The following is an 18,141-nucleotide window of genomic DNA, read 5'->3' as shown; positions in this document are numbered from 1 at the left end:
TTATACTTTTAATATAACTCCTGGCCCTAGCCCCCGCTCCCCTAGTTACTTTTTTAATTATTACCTTAGCCCTTTTTACTTTACTACCCCTTAATTTACTTTAGGCTTGCTATTTTTAATACATGCTATTTACTACCTAAAAAATTAATTATTATTTTTATATATAAGTAATAACTTACTATTTTAAATATATTAAGCCCGCGGGTAAAAAATATAATTATTATAAAAATAATTATAAAACCCTAGTAAAGTATATTATATTTAATATAATTATAATTTAGCTAAAACTACTCCGGGTCCTAGGCCTATATAATATTATATATATTAATAATAATAATTTATAAAAAAATATAAATATTATAATATTAAAAAATACTTATAATACCCTTTTTATAGCTATTTAGGCTACCATAACTATAAGCATAGGTATTTTTTTTATTAGTTTAGTTATATTAATATTTAATTTAAAATTTTTTTTTAACTAGTGCCCGTGTGGTCCGCGATAATATTATTACTTATAAATTATAATTATACTTTGCTAATATTATTTATATTAATACTACGTGCAGTTTTTATTTATGTTTTTAGGCTATTTACTATTATTACTTTAATAGCTACCTTTACCCTTTATACTAGCGCGGCTTTAGCTATTAATTATATATTTATATATTTAATTTACCTTATATTATATTACTAACCCTATTATAAATTTATATTTTTTTTAATTTAATATTTATTGCGCTATAGCGCTATTTAGGGTTATTATTTAATTAACTTTTATATTAGGGGTTAGTATTAATGCCCTGCTAGGTGTTATTTTTATATTAGGTATTTAAGGTTTTGCGCGCTGCGCCGCCTAGGTGCTTATTTAAGTTTTATTTTTTTATTTTATTTTATTTTTTATTTTTTTTTATTTTTTTTTTTTTTATTAAAGGCCCTGCGGGCGCCGCTAATTAGTAAAAATAAAATATACTTTTTTTTTATAATTACTTATAGCTTATAAAAAGTAGACTTTTAAATATACTTTTTTTTTACCCTTTATAATTTATTTTTATAAGATTACTTAAATTTATTAAGTATTATAATTTTAGCTATATAAGCCTTTAGCTCCCATATATTATTTTTTATATTATTTTAACCTTGTTATTTTATAAGGTATTATACTTTGCTTTTATATTTATAAATATTAGGAATTTTTTTAATAAAATATTTTTTTTTATTATTTACTAGTATAAGACTAATATTTAGTACTTAAAATAAATTACCTTAATAAGGTTTTAAAAATATAATATAAAAAATATTATATAACTAGCATATATTTAATAAAAGTAGTAGCTTATATAATTACCTTTTTTATTTTATAATTATTAAAAATAGGCTAATAAATATTTTACTTAATTTATAATTTAGCCTTGCGGACTTAATATTTTTTATATAAAGTATAATATAATTATTAATTTTAAAGCTTATTTTTTTATACTTTTTATTATATTATATAGCTATTACCTTTTTTAATTTTTATAATTACTTTTTTAGCTTTGCACGGATTTTCTTAAATTTTATAACTTTTTAAAGTTTAATATTTAATACATGCTCTGGTTCCTTAATATTAATATATATAATAATTTTTAAATTTATAAAAGCCTTAGTAAATATATAACCTATAAATTATTTATATATATTATTATTTATAAATTATACTATTTTAATTTAGCATGGCTAATTATCTTAATACTAGTTAATATAGGCATAAAAATAATACTTAAAAACTTGGTTTTACCTCTTGGTTTAGCTATTTATTTATAAATAATATATAATAAATAGTTTTTATTTTACGCCTAGGCAGTGGCTTAGTGTGGCCTAAAATATATTAATAAAAAGGCTTTTATAATTATTAACTATGTTTTTTAATATACTAATAAAGTAAAAAATATTATTTATAAGGGTATTTATAAGTTATTTTATATTAATACTTTTTAAGTAAGGGATATACTATATAAATTTAGTATATATTTTAATTATTACTAAAATAATATTATACACGTGCTTATTATACTTTATAAGTAATAATTTAATAATAAAATTTATACTAATCTATTTCACGGGCGCTTTTAGTAAATTTAATAGTTTTAAAAATTTATAAAACTTATATTTATAAACCATAATTTATTAACATTTATTATATTTTTTAACATGCTTTTTAATATATTTAGTTATGTTTAGTTAATAGTACCTTTATAAAATATTTATAATAATAGTATTAATATTTTAGTGTTTACCTTAGGGTTTATTATAATTTACTTTTATAATTTTTTTATATAATACTACTAACTTTAGTATATAAACTTAGTTTTTAAAATATAATAAACTATTATTTACTACTTTTTAATACTTAAAATTTTTTACGCGTTTTAAATTTATAAAATTACTTTTTATTTTTTTAAACTTTTTATTATAGTCTTAGGCTATTTATAATAATTTTTTAATATTTAATTATAATTTATTTATATGCTAGTTTTTATTAACTATAGCTACTTATATATTAATTTATAACTTAAATTTAAAATATAATAGTATTTAATTATTAAATTATTTTTATAATTTATAAAAAACTATTTTACTTGCGGCTCTTTCCTTCCCTTTTTTAAAAATATAGTTTATTTTTTTACTTAAAGCATTTACTAGGTTTTTTATACTTAAATAATACTTAATAATAAAGTTAAAAGCTGTAAGTTTTTTAGCTTATTATACTTATTTTTTTATTAGGTTCTTAATTATTATAAATTATTATAAATTATTATAGTTTATAAGTACCTTAATAGGAAACTTATTACCTTTAAGGTAATATTTTTAAACTTAAAAGTATTTTATAATTACAAGCATTTTAAAGTTATAGGTTTTATAATAGGTTTTTGTGTTTTTTAACTTATAAAACTAAAAAGTAACTAAATATTACTATATATTTTTATTAATTAAAATAGTACTTTAGTAATAATGTACCCCAAGGCATTAATTTATAATTATATATATAATTTTAAATTAAAGTATTTTAATAAGGGCCACTTTATAAACCTAAAATGTAATATATTAAATATTTTTAATACTTTTTTTTTAATAAGTATTTTATAACCGTGTTAATTTTTATAAGGTTAAATAATATTACTATAACTTAGCTATAATTTTTAATAAACCTTTAATAAAAGCCGTAAAATTTTAAAAAAAAATATTACTTTTTTTATATTTTTTAGCATTAGCTATTTTATAATAGTTTAAACCTTTTTTAGTTTTATTTTAATTTTATTAGTAATTATAATAAAGCCTAAAAAGTTAATTTTTTTAATATAAAACAAGTATTTACTAACTTTTGCATATAGCTTAAAATTATGTAATTTTTTAAGAATTATTTACACATGTTATTTATATTTCTTTTTATTTTTTAAAAAAATAATAATATTATTTAAGTAAGTAATATAAATTATATTAATTAGTTTAGCTAGGGCGTGGTTTATATAAAATTAAAATATTATTAGTGTATTTACTAGTTTAAAAGGTATAACTTAATATTTATAAAGCCTAAAGCACGTTTTAAACACTATTTTTTACTTATTTTTTTTATAAATTTAAAGCCTGTGGTATATATTACATAAATTAAGCTATATAAAAATCTTTTTTATTTTTAAATAATTAAAAGTTATGTTAAGTAATAGTAAAGGGTATATATTCTTAATTATAATAGTATTTAGGCCTTGGTAATTAATATAAAAATATAGGCTATTATTTTTTTTAGTATAAATAATACTAGAGCTCCCGCAGGGCTTTTTAATAAATATATTTAATTTTTTTAGGGCTTTTTTAATATATTCACGTAGGATTTTAAGCTTTTTTAAAAATAATAAGTAAATATACTTACTTAAAGGCTTAGCACCGGGTTATAACTTAATTATATAATTATATAAATAATAAAATATAAGAATATTTACCTTTACTTTAAAAAATATATTTATATATTTATAGTATTATTTAAATAGCAGGATTTTTTTAACCTTTACCTTATTAAGATATATTATAATATAATTTTTTTACTTAAAAATTTATACTAAAAGCACTTTAATTTTTATAATAATTTTTATAATATATTTTTATATTATTATTATATATTATAAGTATTTAAAATTATATTTTACTTTTTAATTATATATTTAATTACTAGTATACTAGTTTAAAATAGGTATTATAATTAAAAACCACGGGAACCCTAAAATTATGTTATAACTATTAATATTAATAACTTTAAAGTTTTGCTAATAATATTATATATTACACATAAAATCTCTAGCATAAACTATAAGTATATATTTTTTATAAAATATTACTATATAGCTATTAATTACACATACTTTATAAACTAATTTTTTATTTTATATAAGGTAAGACTTTACCTAGCATTAATTTATAAAATTTACTTTTATTTTAAAGTTAATAAGAACTCTTACATATTATTATTATTATTTTTTTTTTTACTTAAATTACCTAAGCCCGCGGTGTACTTTTTTATTTTATATAAATTTTTAAAGCTTGCACCGCGCAAAGCTTTAAGGTTTTATATTTTTTATATTATTAAATTTACTTAAAAATTATTATTATAAAAGCACTTTTTTTTAACCTCCGCCCGGTAACTAGTAATATTATTTAAAATACCTAGTATAATTATAGTTTAGGTATTTACCTAGGTATAGCTTTTTTATAAATAAGTAATTACTTAAATTACTAGGTTATTTTATGCTAGTGTTTACTTTTACGCCTTTTTTAAAGGTAAATAGCGCTTTAACTTTTATTATTAATAATTTAGCATGTGTTTAATTTAAAAATTTTTATTTTTTTTTTATAATAGTTTTTTTTTATTTAGGCATGTTATTCTTAACACTAGTTAAATATAATATATAATTTTTATAATATTTTAGTTCTTAGTATTTATAAATAAGGAATTTTTTTTATATATTTTTTAAAATTTTTTAATATAAGTGCCCTTTGCGCTAGTTATTCTTGTATTTATAAAATAAATATTTTTTAATTTAATTTAGTAATTATATAAATTACTTAATAATTTATTATAGTTATTATTTTATATTACCTTATTTAATAAGTAAATTATTAATAAGCATGGTTTTATTATTAATTATTTTAACTAGTATATTAAGAAATTTCTTTTAGGTAAATATAAGTTTTACCTTATAAATATTAAATTATTCACGTTGGCGGTTTTTTATTAAAAATTTAATAAATTAAGATATTTTACAACTATTATTAAAATAATAGGTTAAAAAGGTTTTAAAGTATGTTTTTATATTTAATTTCTAATTATTAAATTCCTTAATATTATTTATTTAGTATAGTTTTATAAATAATAATTTTTTTAAAAAATCCTTTTTAAGGCGCGCAGCTACTACTATAACTAATTTTATAATAATTTTTTTAAGATTTATAAGGGGGTTAAAGTCTATTTAATAGGAAATTATTAGTTACTTAATAAATTAAATAAAGGTATTATATATTTATTAATTAGCTTTAGCTATTATAATTTACTAGCGTGCCTTTTTAATTTAAGTATAAATTTATTAATATTTTTTTTTTATAACATTCTTATTCCTGCAATTTTTTTTTTACTAAAATTATATTTAGTATTACCTGTAGTTTTTTAATAATTTCTTTATTACTTTTATTTCTATATTTTTAAGCAAGTGCTTTATATTTTAATATTTTTTATATAATTTAATTTTTATTTATAAAGGTGCCCTTAGGTTTTTTTAATTAAAAGTTTATAAATTTCTTTTTAAGTATATTAGTTAGTTATTAAGTTAAGGTTTATAATTATTTTTTTAGGGCTTTATTTACTAGCCCCTAGGATTAAGTTTACTACTTAATTATTATATAAAATAGGTTTTTTTTTTAAAAAAAAAAGTAATTAAAACTATAAGGCGCTTTTATATATTATACTAAAATTAAAAAATATAAATTATTATAATAAAAAAGTGTTATATATTTATAATAAAAATTAATTACTAATTTTTTAAGTTAAAGTTTTAAGTTAAACTTAATATTTTATATATTATATAACTAACCATTACCTTGGCGCGCGGTTAGATTGGCGCTAAAGTTCCTTTATTAGGTGGCCTCAGGCCGCCGGATTGCGTCATTACAACACTGCGCAGTTGTAACACCATAGTGGTGATAACACTTATATACTCAGCTTTATAAAAAAATAAAGTTATAATAAGCTAATACTTAAAAAACTGGCTAATAATTATAAAGCCCATGTAAAATATATATTTAAAAATAAAATAATATATTTTTAAATTACTATTTTAATTAATATTAGTATAGCTAGTTAGTAACTAAAAATTTTTAAAAAATATTAATTTATAGTTTATAAAGCCTTAAAAATAATAAAATACATGCTTAATAACTACTACATGTTTTTTTATAGGTTTAGTAAAAAAATAGCTTAAAATAAATATAGGGTAGGTAATATTAGCCTAAGTACTTAATATAAGGTATATTAGGGACCTAACAGCGCTTTAATACTACTTTAAAATATTTATTAAAGCTAAGTATTTTTTAAAAGCAGGCTTTAGCTTAAAACAGGGATTTATTAACATGCTATAAATTTTAAAGTTATTTATACTAAATTAATAAAAAATTTTATTTATATAATTAAATTAAAAAAGCTAAAATATTTAGTTAACCTAATTTTAATAAACCTTTATACTAAGATAATAATAATATAGGCTAAAATTAAATATTTTAAAGCACTTACTTAAAGCATTTTTAATTTTTTTAATTTAAATTTTATTTTTGCTAACTAGCAAGAAATTATTTATATATATAATAATAAAAATCTTGTTATTAATAAAGACTTTTAGGTTTAAATAAATAAAATAAAAGCTTAATATAATTAAAAAGTTTATAAGTAATTAAAACTAAATCCGCGGTGCTTACTTTAAGTTATAAAAAGCCTTTTAAAACTAGTAAACATGCTTAAAGCTATTAGTAAAAAAATAAGGTTACTTTATAAAAATTATAATATTAATATTCTGATATAAAAATATTATTTTTATATTTATTTATTTAATTTTAAGGTTTAGCACGGTAATAATAATAAAAAAAAGCTTATAGCTTATTAGCTTTATTATTTTAGTAAAAATTTTATAATAATTAAGCTTATAAACTTACTTAAAGTTATAAATTACTTAATAAGCTTTATAATAAAAAATCTAGCCTTTTAATTTTTTTTAACCTTTAAAACTTATTTATTAAAAAGTAAGTATTTTTTAGCTAGTATGTTAATAAAATCCTAGGTTTTATTTTTTATTAAAAAATTATATTTATTTTACATGCCCTTAAATTACTTATTTTATTTATTTTTAGCTTTAGCTTGCTAAACTATTAATTTATTTTTTTTAAAAATTTATTTATAAAATATTATAACTAGTATTAAAATTCTATTTAAGCTAGGCTTATTAACTAGTGCTTAAAGGTTATTTAAATAATATTTATTAATTAAGGTAATTTTATTTTACATGGCTTTAATAATATCCCAGGAATAAAATAAATAAGCTAGCTTATTTAAAATTTAAAAAGCTTTTTTAAAATTTATAATAGCTTAAGCGCGTGTATAATATACTAGGCTAGTATTATAAAAAGTAAGGTTTAAATTTTTTAAAAATATATTAATTTTAGTAGCTAAATTAGTAGCTTTTGCTACTAAATTTTTAGGGTTTATATATTTAAAAAAGTCCCTAGGAGCTAAGCTCTTTAAAAATTTATTTTTAAGGTTTTTTTTAATATTTAGGTTAATATTAGCTAGTAAGTTTTTAAAAATAAAAATTCCTAAAAATACTAAAGCTTTAGGTACCTTAAAAATAAAGATTTTAAAGGGTTTAAAGCTTTAGGCAGTGCCTTAAAAATAAAAATCCTTAAAAAAGTAAAGCCTTAAAAATAAAGATTTTTAAAAGGCTTAAAGTTTTAATAACTCCTAGTAAGGCCTTGGGAATAAAGGTCCTTAAAAGCACTAAAATAGTTATTTTTAGTAGAAAATTTAGTTTAATATAATAATTCTTAATAATATTAATATTATATACTAAAACTATATAACTATTATTTAAAAAAACCTAGTATAGCTTATTTATTTTTTTATTAAACTTTACTAGCCTTTTAGTTTTTATTCTACTATTTTTATAAAGCTTCTTTTACTTTTTTAGTAGGTTTAAAATATAAACCTTAAACTAAAAAATATAAATATAAAAAATATTTAATTAATAGCTATACTAGGCTTTAAATAATATAATATTATTTAATATAAAATACAGAGTTTAGTTATATAAATAACTAGTATTTTTATAAAACTTAAACTATATATTAACTAGGGCTTTAATATTATATAATATAAATTATATAAGGCTAAGTAGCTTGCTAATAAGTACTTTAGTATAATTATTTTATTTATATTAATTTATATTAAATATTTTTATAATAGCTTTAAAACTATAAATAAAATATTATAGGTTATAAATATTCTTTTCTTTTTAATTATAGTATACGCGGCGTAGCAGGAGTTTAAGCATGTTATATTAATAAATAATAAAAAAAGCTTAAATAATAAATTTATTTTTACTAGCTAGTATTATAACCTAGTAATAATAAGATTTATTATTTATAATAAAATTAATATATATGTTTTTATTAAATAAAAGTAAATACAAGCCGGAAATATTTATATAAAATAATTTAAATAATTAATTAATAAGTATTATAATACCTTTATAAGGTTTAGCCTACTAGCATGTAATAATATAAAATTTATAAATATAACTTTTAAGTATATATATACTATAAACCACCTTTTTTATTTTATTAAGCTAATTTTTAAAGGTATGGCCTATTTATTAATACTAAAGCTAAAAAAATTTATTTTAAAAAATAAATATTACTAGTATTAAAATAGCTAGCATTATCAGGCCCTAATAAAAATTTAATAAAAATATTTTATAAACTTTAGTAGCCATGTACTAAGCTAATTTATAACTATATAAAATAATAATATTAATATTTTATAGTTTTTTAGCTTTTATATTTTACTAGCTAAAGCTAACTAAGCAGCGCTTATTTAATAATTAAAAAATAAAAATTAGTATAAAAAATATATTAGGGTAATATAAAATATTATTTAAAGCTAAAATTTTAAGCTAGTTATTAATATAACAAGGGATCTTAATAATATTAATATTCTAAATACTAAAAACTTTAGGGTTAATACCCTTAATACTAGGGTTAGTATAAGGCTTAAAGTCCTGGAATAAAAAAAAATTATAAATAATATATTATATATAGCTATTATTTAGGGTAATTTATTAAATAAGGCTGTTTTAAATAATTTCCTGCTTAAAATTTAAGCTAATTTAAGCTATAAGTACTAGCTTAAGTATAGGCTTTATATTTTTTTTTAAATTTAAAGTTTTTTTAATAATACTTAATACCCTTGCTACTATAGTTCTCCTAATTATTCCTAAGTTTAAAATAAAGTTAATAGCAGGTTTTTTAGCTATAAAAAAGCGTGTTATAATAGGGATAGTAATAAGTGGTAATATTTATAGTACCTTTATTTTTATAAACCTAAATAATATTAATATAATTTTTATAGTGCTTAGTATTAAACTTTATAAATACCTTATTAAAAAAAACACTAGGATACTAGTGCCCTGGTTTTAATTTAATTTAATAAACTTAGTAATAATTATAAAATTATTTAAAAAAGTAATTAACATGGTGGTGTCCCCCGGGAGGTATTTAATAATATAATTATTAAAGTATATAGCCTTAAAATAATTAAATTAGTTACCTAGGGCTTAATAAAAGGCAGTAATAATAAGCTTAATTAAAAAAATAATATTAATATAAGTAAATTTTTACTAAATCTTTCTAAGTTTCTTGCTAAGGTTAAAAATACTTTTATTATAAAATAAGAATATTAGGTTAGTCTAGGCCTTAAAAATTATAATATTAATATTAGGTTTAAAATAACTTTTAATTTTATTAAGTAGCTTATATACTATTTATTTATTAGTAAATAAATTTTATAAATTAAAACCTAAGTAATTAAAAATTAAAGCCATGGTATGGTCTTAGTTTTATTATTAAATTTTAGCCTTATTATAATTTACCAGGGGTGTAGGCTTAGTAATAGCCTTAGTAATAATAGCCTTAGTAGCAGGCTAAGTAAAAGGTATAATAATAATTAAAACTTTATTATTAATACTTATATTTTTAGCTTAGCTTATAATAAATTATTAGCTAAAATTTAATATCTTTACCTACTAAAGCTAGTATAATAAAAAAAAATAATAAGGGTTTTTATAGGGTGCCTTTAGTTTAGCTACTTTAAAAAATAATTATAGCTAGCCTTTTAAAGCTTTAAAAATACCTACTAGTTTTATTTAACCTACTAATTTTTTAAAGTTAAAACCAGGATGTTCTCTACTTTAATTAAGGTTATTTTTTTATTTTAGCTTAGTATAAGAAAACTAAATATAAAAAAACTAAATAATAAAAAAATTAAAGTAATTTAAGTATTAAAAATTAAAGTGCTTGAAAATTAAGAACCCAAGGTAGTTTAAAATAATAAGCCCTAAAAAGTTATTATAATAAAATTAAGATTAAATAAGCTAAAGCCTATGCTAAAATAATTATAAAAAAAAGCTAGTAACTAGGGACGGCCAGTTAAATATTTAAAAATTAATTTAAATTTTTAAAAAGTAATTAAAATTAAAGTTTAAATTAGGAAACCTAAAGGTATTATACTACCTTTAAAAGTTTTAAAATTTTTTAATTACTAAGGGGAACTTATTTTTATTAAAAAATTAAATACATGTGGCCCTAAAAAGCAGGTGTTTATAAAATTAAAAGTTAATTAAAAAAAAAAAAAAAAAAATTTAAAGTAAAAAAAAATAAAGTTATAATATTTATATTTTTATAATAAAGACCTTGCCCTAAGTATAAGGCTTTTTAATTATTATAATAACTAGTAAAGTTAAAAATAATAAAGCTAAATAATAAAATAAAAAAATATTATGTATTTAGTTAGTATAAGTTAACTTAAAAAAAAAACTTTTAATTAAGTATATAAGTTAAGCAAACCCGGGCTTATAACCTACTAAAAAAATAAATAGTTATTATATATAAAAGTTTTTTTTTATTACTTGGTATACTAAGCTAAATATTCTAGGGATAAATAAAAAGTTTTATAGTAGCTATTTAGGCCAAAAGAACCTTCCTTTACCGGAGCCCTAAGGCCGCCGGTGGCCTCAGGCACCCACTTCCAGCACGAACCTACCATAGTAAGAGAGCACTAGATAGAATAGCCAGTATATAGTCGGCGACGACACAGTGGCAGCGGAATTGCCTCCAAGACGCAAAGCTTCCAGTATCTATCCAGAGCACCCCGTCCGACAACAAGCCAGATTCAATCGGACTCGCGTTCCCAATGGAGCACATAATCCGCATCATGACCGCCTGCTCGTCGTACGTGGAGAAAATAGACATTACGAGCAAGAATGTAGGCCCGATACATGCCTCGGCGAGCCCAAGGAAGAGCCGGACGACGAATAGTGACCGGAACTTGTTGCATGGGGCTTGGGGGAGGATTATGCAGCCCCTGGTCTACGTTAACACCATGACCCTCATGTACAAGGATGGAAAGAGGATGAGGGGACACGGGTACCAAAAAGCGAAATTCCCCGCAATCCATTTGTCCGCAGGAAACCGCTGCAAGGCTCAATTCTGGGCCAATTCCGGCCGCAACTGCCCGAAGTAGAATATCGACGAAAGTCAGTTGTACTGGTCGGAGTTTAGGTGGGCGTCGTCCATTATTCCAAGAATGCAGCGTGGTCATCTGCACGCTGCGCTGCTCGAACATGTCCCGCGAAAGTTGATTCACCTGGGCGAAAAGTGTAGGCAGGTAGAAGTCAACGAGGATGATGTGACTGGATTTTGAAGATGGGACGACTGCGCATGGTGATATCCTAATTGGAGCGCATGGGCTGAGGTCGCGTGAATGAGGCCTAATGGCTTTTGCGACCGAGAGTCAGGCAATCGTGCATCCCGGCTTATAAGCTGCGACTCACAAGAAAGGTATTCATGCGCTCGACGTTCGATCCGTGGATGGCTCCTTCTTTGTTGGGAAGGTCCCAGATTTGCCGGAGGACTCGTTTCACCGGGTATGCTAACAATAAATCCACCCACTCTGCAGATAACGCTTGTCGGCTCCGCAGCGGATGCGCATGGCGGCGCTTTTGCGGTTTTCATAGTCTGAAGACTGAGAGGGCGTTGAGGATGTATGAGAAGATGAGAAAGCCACATAGGGAGCGGCTGCTAGAGGCTGTATATAGAGCCCTCAATGCTAAAGTTAACATCCAGGGGACGGAGGGATATGTGGATAAGAAGTTGATTCAACGGATGAAGGGGCGGATGAATACTGAGCCCTTTGCTGTCCGAGCATGACGTTGAGAAGGAGTTTGGCGATGTCCTGTAAGAAGAGGCGGATATCAACGTCCATGGAGGAGCAACCTATAGAGTGACGAAGGATAGACCACTTTCCGAGTGTCGGCAACTATGTCGGATGGCCGTTTCGAGGATCATTTTAATGTCCATAAATGGCGAATGCTAAGCAAGCGATGCTGGGCCGGCTCGAAAGAATATATGTGAAATGCCTCCTTGAGTGATCGAGTAGAGGACAATCCAACCATGACTTTGTAGACAGAGGCGTAATCGAGTGATTCTCCAAGCACTGGCCTAGCCATACGGACTAAGCCTCCTTGACTATAACGACGGCGGGTGGCGCATATTGCGTGAAGAAAAGGGTTCTGAGTGAGGGCACTGGCGGGACATATGCCAAACGCCGTAGTATGAGGCGGCGCTCAGCTCGAAGTCAGCGAGAATAAGCATTCTGCATGAGAAAATCTCATGAATACCAGGCATTGCTGTTCCCTTCTTTGCGCACATCTATGTTGAAAGATATAACATAAAGGGCGTTCCTGGGGGATTCCTGTGACGCCTCGAAGAGGCCTTGCGATGATTTCGATGGGATGCCCCGATAAGACCGACAGCTTGTTGGATGGCTTGACTTGCTTGTCTTGCCATATGCTGGCTTGCCGCTTTTTGTAAAATATCTTGATGTTTCCGCCTTGAGTAAGTGGCCATGGCCGTTATGAGTATGGCGCTTCTCTAACCATTGCTAACGGTCGTCAGCAAATGCATGGCTCCTGGATGAAGGAGGACCTCAAACCGGGCGGCGCGATGCTGAGCGGCATCAAGGCAGCTTGTTCGTATCTCGCTACTCCCATCAAACAATCCTGTGTCCAGAGTTGATGCTCACAGACGAAGTCGGCTACGTCGTCATCCAGATACCAAGCAACCTGGTGCTCATCAAATACCCATGAGTCCGCGCACCTATCTACCACCCCAACTATCATATCCAGATTTAGTGGTCATTCGGCGAAAGGCTCGAAGGTGGAAATCTTGATGTGGCCTCTCAAGGTACAAATGTGACTGGAGAAAATATCGCGTTGGAAACCAGCGGAAGACAATTTCAGTGGACATTGGGATTGCTCAAGACTCTGAGGAATAGTAAGTCTAGACGGATATATCATAACGGTGTTTTGATACCAGTAAAAGTTGCCCATCACTCCCAGTCGTCTTGTAGGTACACGCCAAGGTCAAAGTTTTCTGGGATCCCTGGCCCACCCGGTGACTGTTTGCGTTGTGCGTTAGTCGCCGCGACCATGTCCAAGTTTGCAGGCTATGCAGTTCTTTTACTTACCGCATGCCGCGCAAAGGATTCTAGGTACAGAAAGTACGCCTCGCGAAACGGGATATCATCCTCGGCAGCCTCGGTTGATTCTGTCGTACGGCTGAAGATCGACTCGTTGTCGGTATCACTGAAATCTGGGGTGCCGTGGAGGTCCAGGAAGTCATCCAGGTCCAGGAAGTCACTTGATTTCTGTCTCGAGGACGTGATCTTGTCTAGTTCGTTCTGAATCCACGCAGCGTCGGTGTCACGGTCTTGGTGGAGATCGTTCGGGAGTGGAGTTGAAGGGTCTTTCGCCGGATGTTCAACGTCTGATTGGTCACGGGCACAGCGGATTTTGGCGTCTCGCGGACATTCCAGGCCATCAGAGTCGTCATCTTCCGAAGCTCTTCTTTTCCGTGAGTGTCGAGGCGCTTCTCCGGGGCCGAGTACGTCCAGCGCATTCCCCGCTTGCGGGCGGTCCACTGGGGGGAGTGGGGTCTCTGCTTGTTGTCGTGCGAGAGGCGGTTGATCCATAGCTTGCCGAAGCTGGGAGCTATAGCAGTGTATCTAACAATAGGAGCGCTAAGTGGTAAAACGGTCAAAGACTGGTAGTGGAGGTGGGTGAAAAGGCAGGTTGGAGACGGCGGAATTGAGGCAGGAACAGACCCCTGTCAGCCACGTGATGGCACTGCCTAGGTACACCTATGTATGGTAGTTACAGGCTAATTGGACTTCGACTAAACCTCGCTGCTGTACGGTCCCTCGTCGCCTCTGACAAACGGTATGCGATAAGTAAGGAACTTCGGAAAAGCCTTGAGAGACACAGGACTGAATCCAACCTTGCCGTCTAAAAAGAAAAAGCAATCCAACAAAGTCCCAAGTTGAACCGCGTCCTGAACAAGGTCGATGTTTTTCTCCAGCATTTCCCTGACGTTGATATCCATTCCATCAAACAGTCCGTTCCAAAAGGCTCTCTCGGCGTCCTCAAACTCATCAGGCATCCAAAATTCCCCGTCGTGGTATTCGCCGGCGATGGTATGGATGCGCCCCAATCCAGCTCCGAATGGCAGAGGTGTCGATAGCTCCCAGTCAACCAATCCGGTCACGTTGCAATCATCGTCGATCAGGATGTTGACGTCGTTGAGGTCGTAGTGAGCGATCCAGAGCGGAAACTTTTTAAGCTCATCCAGCTTGTCGGCCATGGCTTGGACATGAGGACGGTATGCGATAACTTCCTCTTGCTCAGACGCGAGGATAGCCTCAAGGTGCGGCCGGACGTGCTCCTCAACAGCCTTTTCACTCGTGGCGGCCATGAAACCTTTGGCGAACACCTGGCCGAGCGACTTGTTGATCGCGACTCGACCCTCGGCGCCTTTTCCAGCGACCCCGCGGAGCCATGTCTGGCCGAGAATGCGAGTAAGTGAGTAGGCCCAAACACCTTCCTTGCGAAGTTCCTCACTCTCCAAGGCGATCACCTCCGGTACGACGCATCCGAGGACTTTTCTCGCGGTGATGAAGCTAGCCAGGTCGAGCGGTTCAGTGCGAAACTGTTGCGCGATTTCGCGTCCGTCGGACAACTTGAGGAAATGGGTACGACTGAACATTCCCTGGATCGGGGCCCTTAAAACGCCTCCGCGCTTTACAGTCACCCCCAGCTGCTCGGCTACCAGCTTCTTCGCGAATTTGATTTGCTTTGTGGGGGTGCTGAGGATCCGGGGAAGGTCTCTGTCGTTTATGATTTCCGGCATCGTGAAGACTTTGCGCAGGCTATAATTGATGTGGACGGATAGGCATCTCAAGCTGGTCGGAGATGGGCCCAAAAGGAAAACAAAAAATGGGGAGGGTGAAAAAGGAGGTGTTCTTGTGGAGTGTTACGGTTCCAGGTGGCAGCTCTCTCAACCTCAAAACACGTCTGATTTGTGGCGGCCACTTGGGTGCCTCGGTCAAACAAAGAAGCGCACTCCAGGGAGCTTTATTTCTGATATATGTGCCGGCGCCTTTAGACACGAGGCCTGATATTTGCCCACCCTTAACCCTTTCGCCCTTTTCGCCCTTTGCGTTTCTTTTGAGTGTTGGGAGTCTGGCCTGGGGAAACGAAAGCGTCGAATGAGAGACTTCAGTCCATGAAGTGACCAGGAATCAAAAAGACTTTGGCCCTCCGACTACAATCCTGAGAGCAGAGTCCAGAGCCTGCAATCATTACATTACGAGAGATTGTCCTTGCGCGATGCAGGTATAATGATTACGGAATGAGCTGATGGAGCATCAGTTTGTATTGTCATTATTGCTTTAGAAGGCAATCTCGTAGGTATCAATCGATATTGTACACGGCGTAGGGCGAAAATCGTTTGAAAATAATGTATATATGTTAGCACGCCTCTTCCCTTCCCGGCCTATCAGACTCCGTGTTCTCCAGCGACGATACTGAACTGCCCACCTGCATCCGCGAGGACCAGTTTCTTCCCGTCAACGTGTTTGTTGCTAAGGATAGCTGGTTCGGCGATGTCCTCGTCGCTAGGCTGTCCTGTCTGGCGCGTCGCGTTGAATCCCCAGCTATATGCCTGGCCCTTGTTCGTGATGACGAAGGAGTGGTCCGTTCCTATTCCAAGTCCGACAGCGTCCGAAATATTTCCGATGGGCGTTGGGACGGCAAGGATACGCGGTCTGTCATATTCGTCGACGATAACATCAGCCACATCAACCTTGGTCATATCCACACCAAGAGCTTTGTTATCGATGCGACCCCACGATAGACATTTTCCATCCTGTGTTACGGCGAGACTGTGGTCTTTTCCGCCTTGGATTGTGACGATTTTCGAGAATGGCTTGAAAGCTGGGGCCTTGGTCGGATACATCACTGTCGCGTCGCCTCGGCCCGCACTTGCCGATATAGCGGTTTGCCCGAAGTTGTTCGAGCCCCATCCGTAGACTCTGCCTGACTTGTGTACAGCGAAGGAATGATATGAGCCGGTGCCGATATTCACGATATTAGGTGGGGTGGCGCATTGCGCTGGGGTGAGGGAGTCGGCTGCCGCGCCGCGTACTCGACGGACACGCCCGAGTTGTCCTTGCTCGTTGCGACCCCAACCGAACACCTTGCCGTCCGATGTCAGAGCCAAAACGTGTTGTGCGCCGGAGGATAGTTGTACGATGTTCTCCAGTCCGGGGATTAAAATCGGTGTGAGTTGACGTTTCACCGTAGAACCGGCGATAAACTGTTTATTCCCACTACCGTCCTGAAGTGATGTCAGCCGACGCTCAAAGGACGAGGGAAGTGCACCTACCGTAAACGCTCCCCACCCATAGACCTTCCCACCCGTTGTAAGCGCAAACGTCGCGCTGTCCGTTCCAACCAACTGAGTGAAAGCGGTTCCGGAAGGGAAGTGCTTGGGATCCACCTCTATCGGCGTCGCCTCTTTCAGGTTGAAATTGCCCTCCTCCTCGCTATCGCTGTCCTCGCTGGCCTCGTCCACATCGCGCGTCTTGACGTCGTTGGGGTCCTGCGTTGTGTCCCTCCCCAGCGCGCCATCATCATTCACACCCCACGTCAATATCTTGTTATCGTGCGTCAGCGCCGCAGAGTGCATGCCTCCGACGGCCAGGTGTACGACTCCGACCTTATCGGCGGCGAGCTTCGGGTTCAGAACGGGTCGTGGGATTTCGGTCTTTGTCGTTGCGTCGCCCAGGCCTAACTCGCCGGCGCAGTTTGTTCCGAATACGTAGACGTCTAATCGCTTCGTTGGGGGGGTGCGCTGGTTCAGGGGTGGTGCTATCTTGTGTTAGCTGGGGGAGAAAATATACGGAGGGCAAACACACGTGTTGGTCGCGCAGCAGTGGAACCTTTCTTGGGTCGGCCTCGACCTCGGCCGCTGGTCGATTTGGCGGGACCTTTAGCGGAGGCTTTCGCGACGCGATTGCGACTTGCAGCAGCTTTTTTGGGCGGCATGTTGGGATGTTTGAGGAGGATTGAAAGAAAAGGTGTTGCGAGGAATGATGATTGAGCGCCCAGATCCCGTGACATCCCGGGTTGTTTTGAGATTCCCGCATTCGGTCTAGACCAGGCACCGGTAGGGGCACGCCCGCCAAGACCGTTCTGGCCACGCTCCTCCTGATCGACGGGCCCACATCGAGTGGCAGGAGCAGGTGGGGCGTGTCTATAGCGGGGTTTCTCTTCTAGTTCTGTACTACTCGATGTCTTCTTCCCACATTCCACAACCTTCAGTCTTATCTTTAGTTCATCAAAGAACATTTCAAGGATCGGCACTTCCATCATTGACTTTGCCCATCCTGTGTATCCATCC

At 30.8% G+C, this 18,141-nt stretch overlaps 3 protein-coding genes across 3 annotated transcripts; all 3 read right to left on the bottom strand.

The window, feature by feature from the left end:
* Positions 1-13,732: 13,732 nt before the first annotated feature.
* On the bottom strand, positions 13,733-14,374 carry DSM5745_00331 (uncharacterized protein; the record flags this gene model as incomplete). Its single annotated transcript, XM_026742347.1, has 2 exons — positions 13,733-13,801; positions 13,871-14,374. The coding sequence occupies 2 exons, from the start codon at positions 14,372-14,374 to the stop codon at positions 13,733-13,735; spliced, it is 573 nt and encodes a 190-aa protein (XP_026608192.1).
* A 203-nt stretch (positions 14,375-14,577) lies between these two features.
* Positions 14,578-15,588, bottom strand: DSM5745_00330 (uncharacterized protein; the record flags this gene model as incomplete). The annotated part of the gene is made up of 1 exon (XM_026742346.1): positions 14,578-15,588. The coding sequence occupies one exon, from the start codon at positions 15,586-15,588 to the stop codon at positions 14,578-14,580; it is 1,011 nt and encodes a 336-aa protein (XP_026608191.1).
* A 648-nt stretch (positions 15,589-16,236) lies between these two features.
* On the bottom strand, positions 16,237-18,110 carry DSM5745_00329 (uncharacterized protein; the record flags this gene model as incomplete). The annotated part of the gene is made up of 3 exons (XM_026742345.1): positions 16,237-17,076; positions 17,125-17,609; positions 17,657-18,110. 3 exons carry the CDS (start codon positions 18,108-18,110, stop codon positions 16,237-16,239), a joined length of 1,779 nt encoding a protein of 592 aa, XP_026608190.1.
* Positions 18,111-18,141: the final 31 nt, after the last annotated feature.

The sequence above is a fragment of the Aspergillus mulundensis genome (genome assembly GCF_003369625.1).
Source record: "Aspergillus mulundensis strain DSM 5745 chromosome Unknown scaffold_0, whole genome shotgun sequence".
Taxonomy (NCBI): Eukaryota; Fungi; Ascomycota; class Eurotiomycetes; order Eurotiales; family Aspergillaceae; genus Aspergillus; species Aspergillus mulundensis.
The sequence above is the reverse complement of the archived record's forward strand: the minus strand, read 5'-3'. Positions and strand labels throughout refer to the sequence as shown.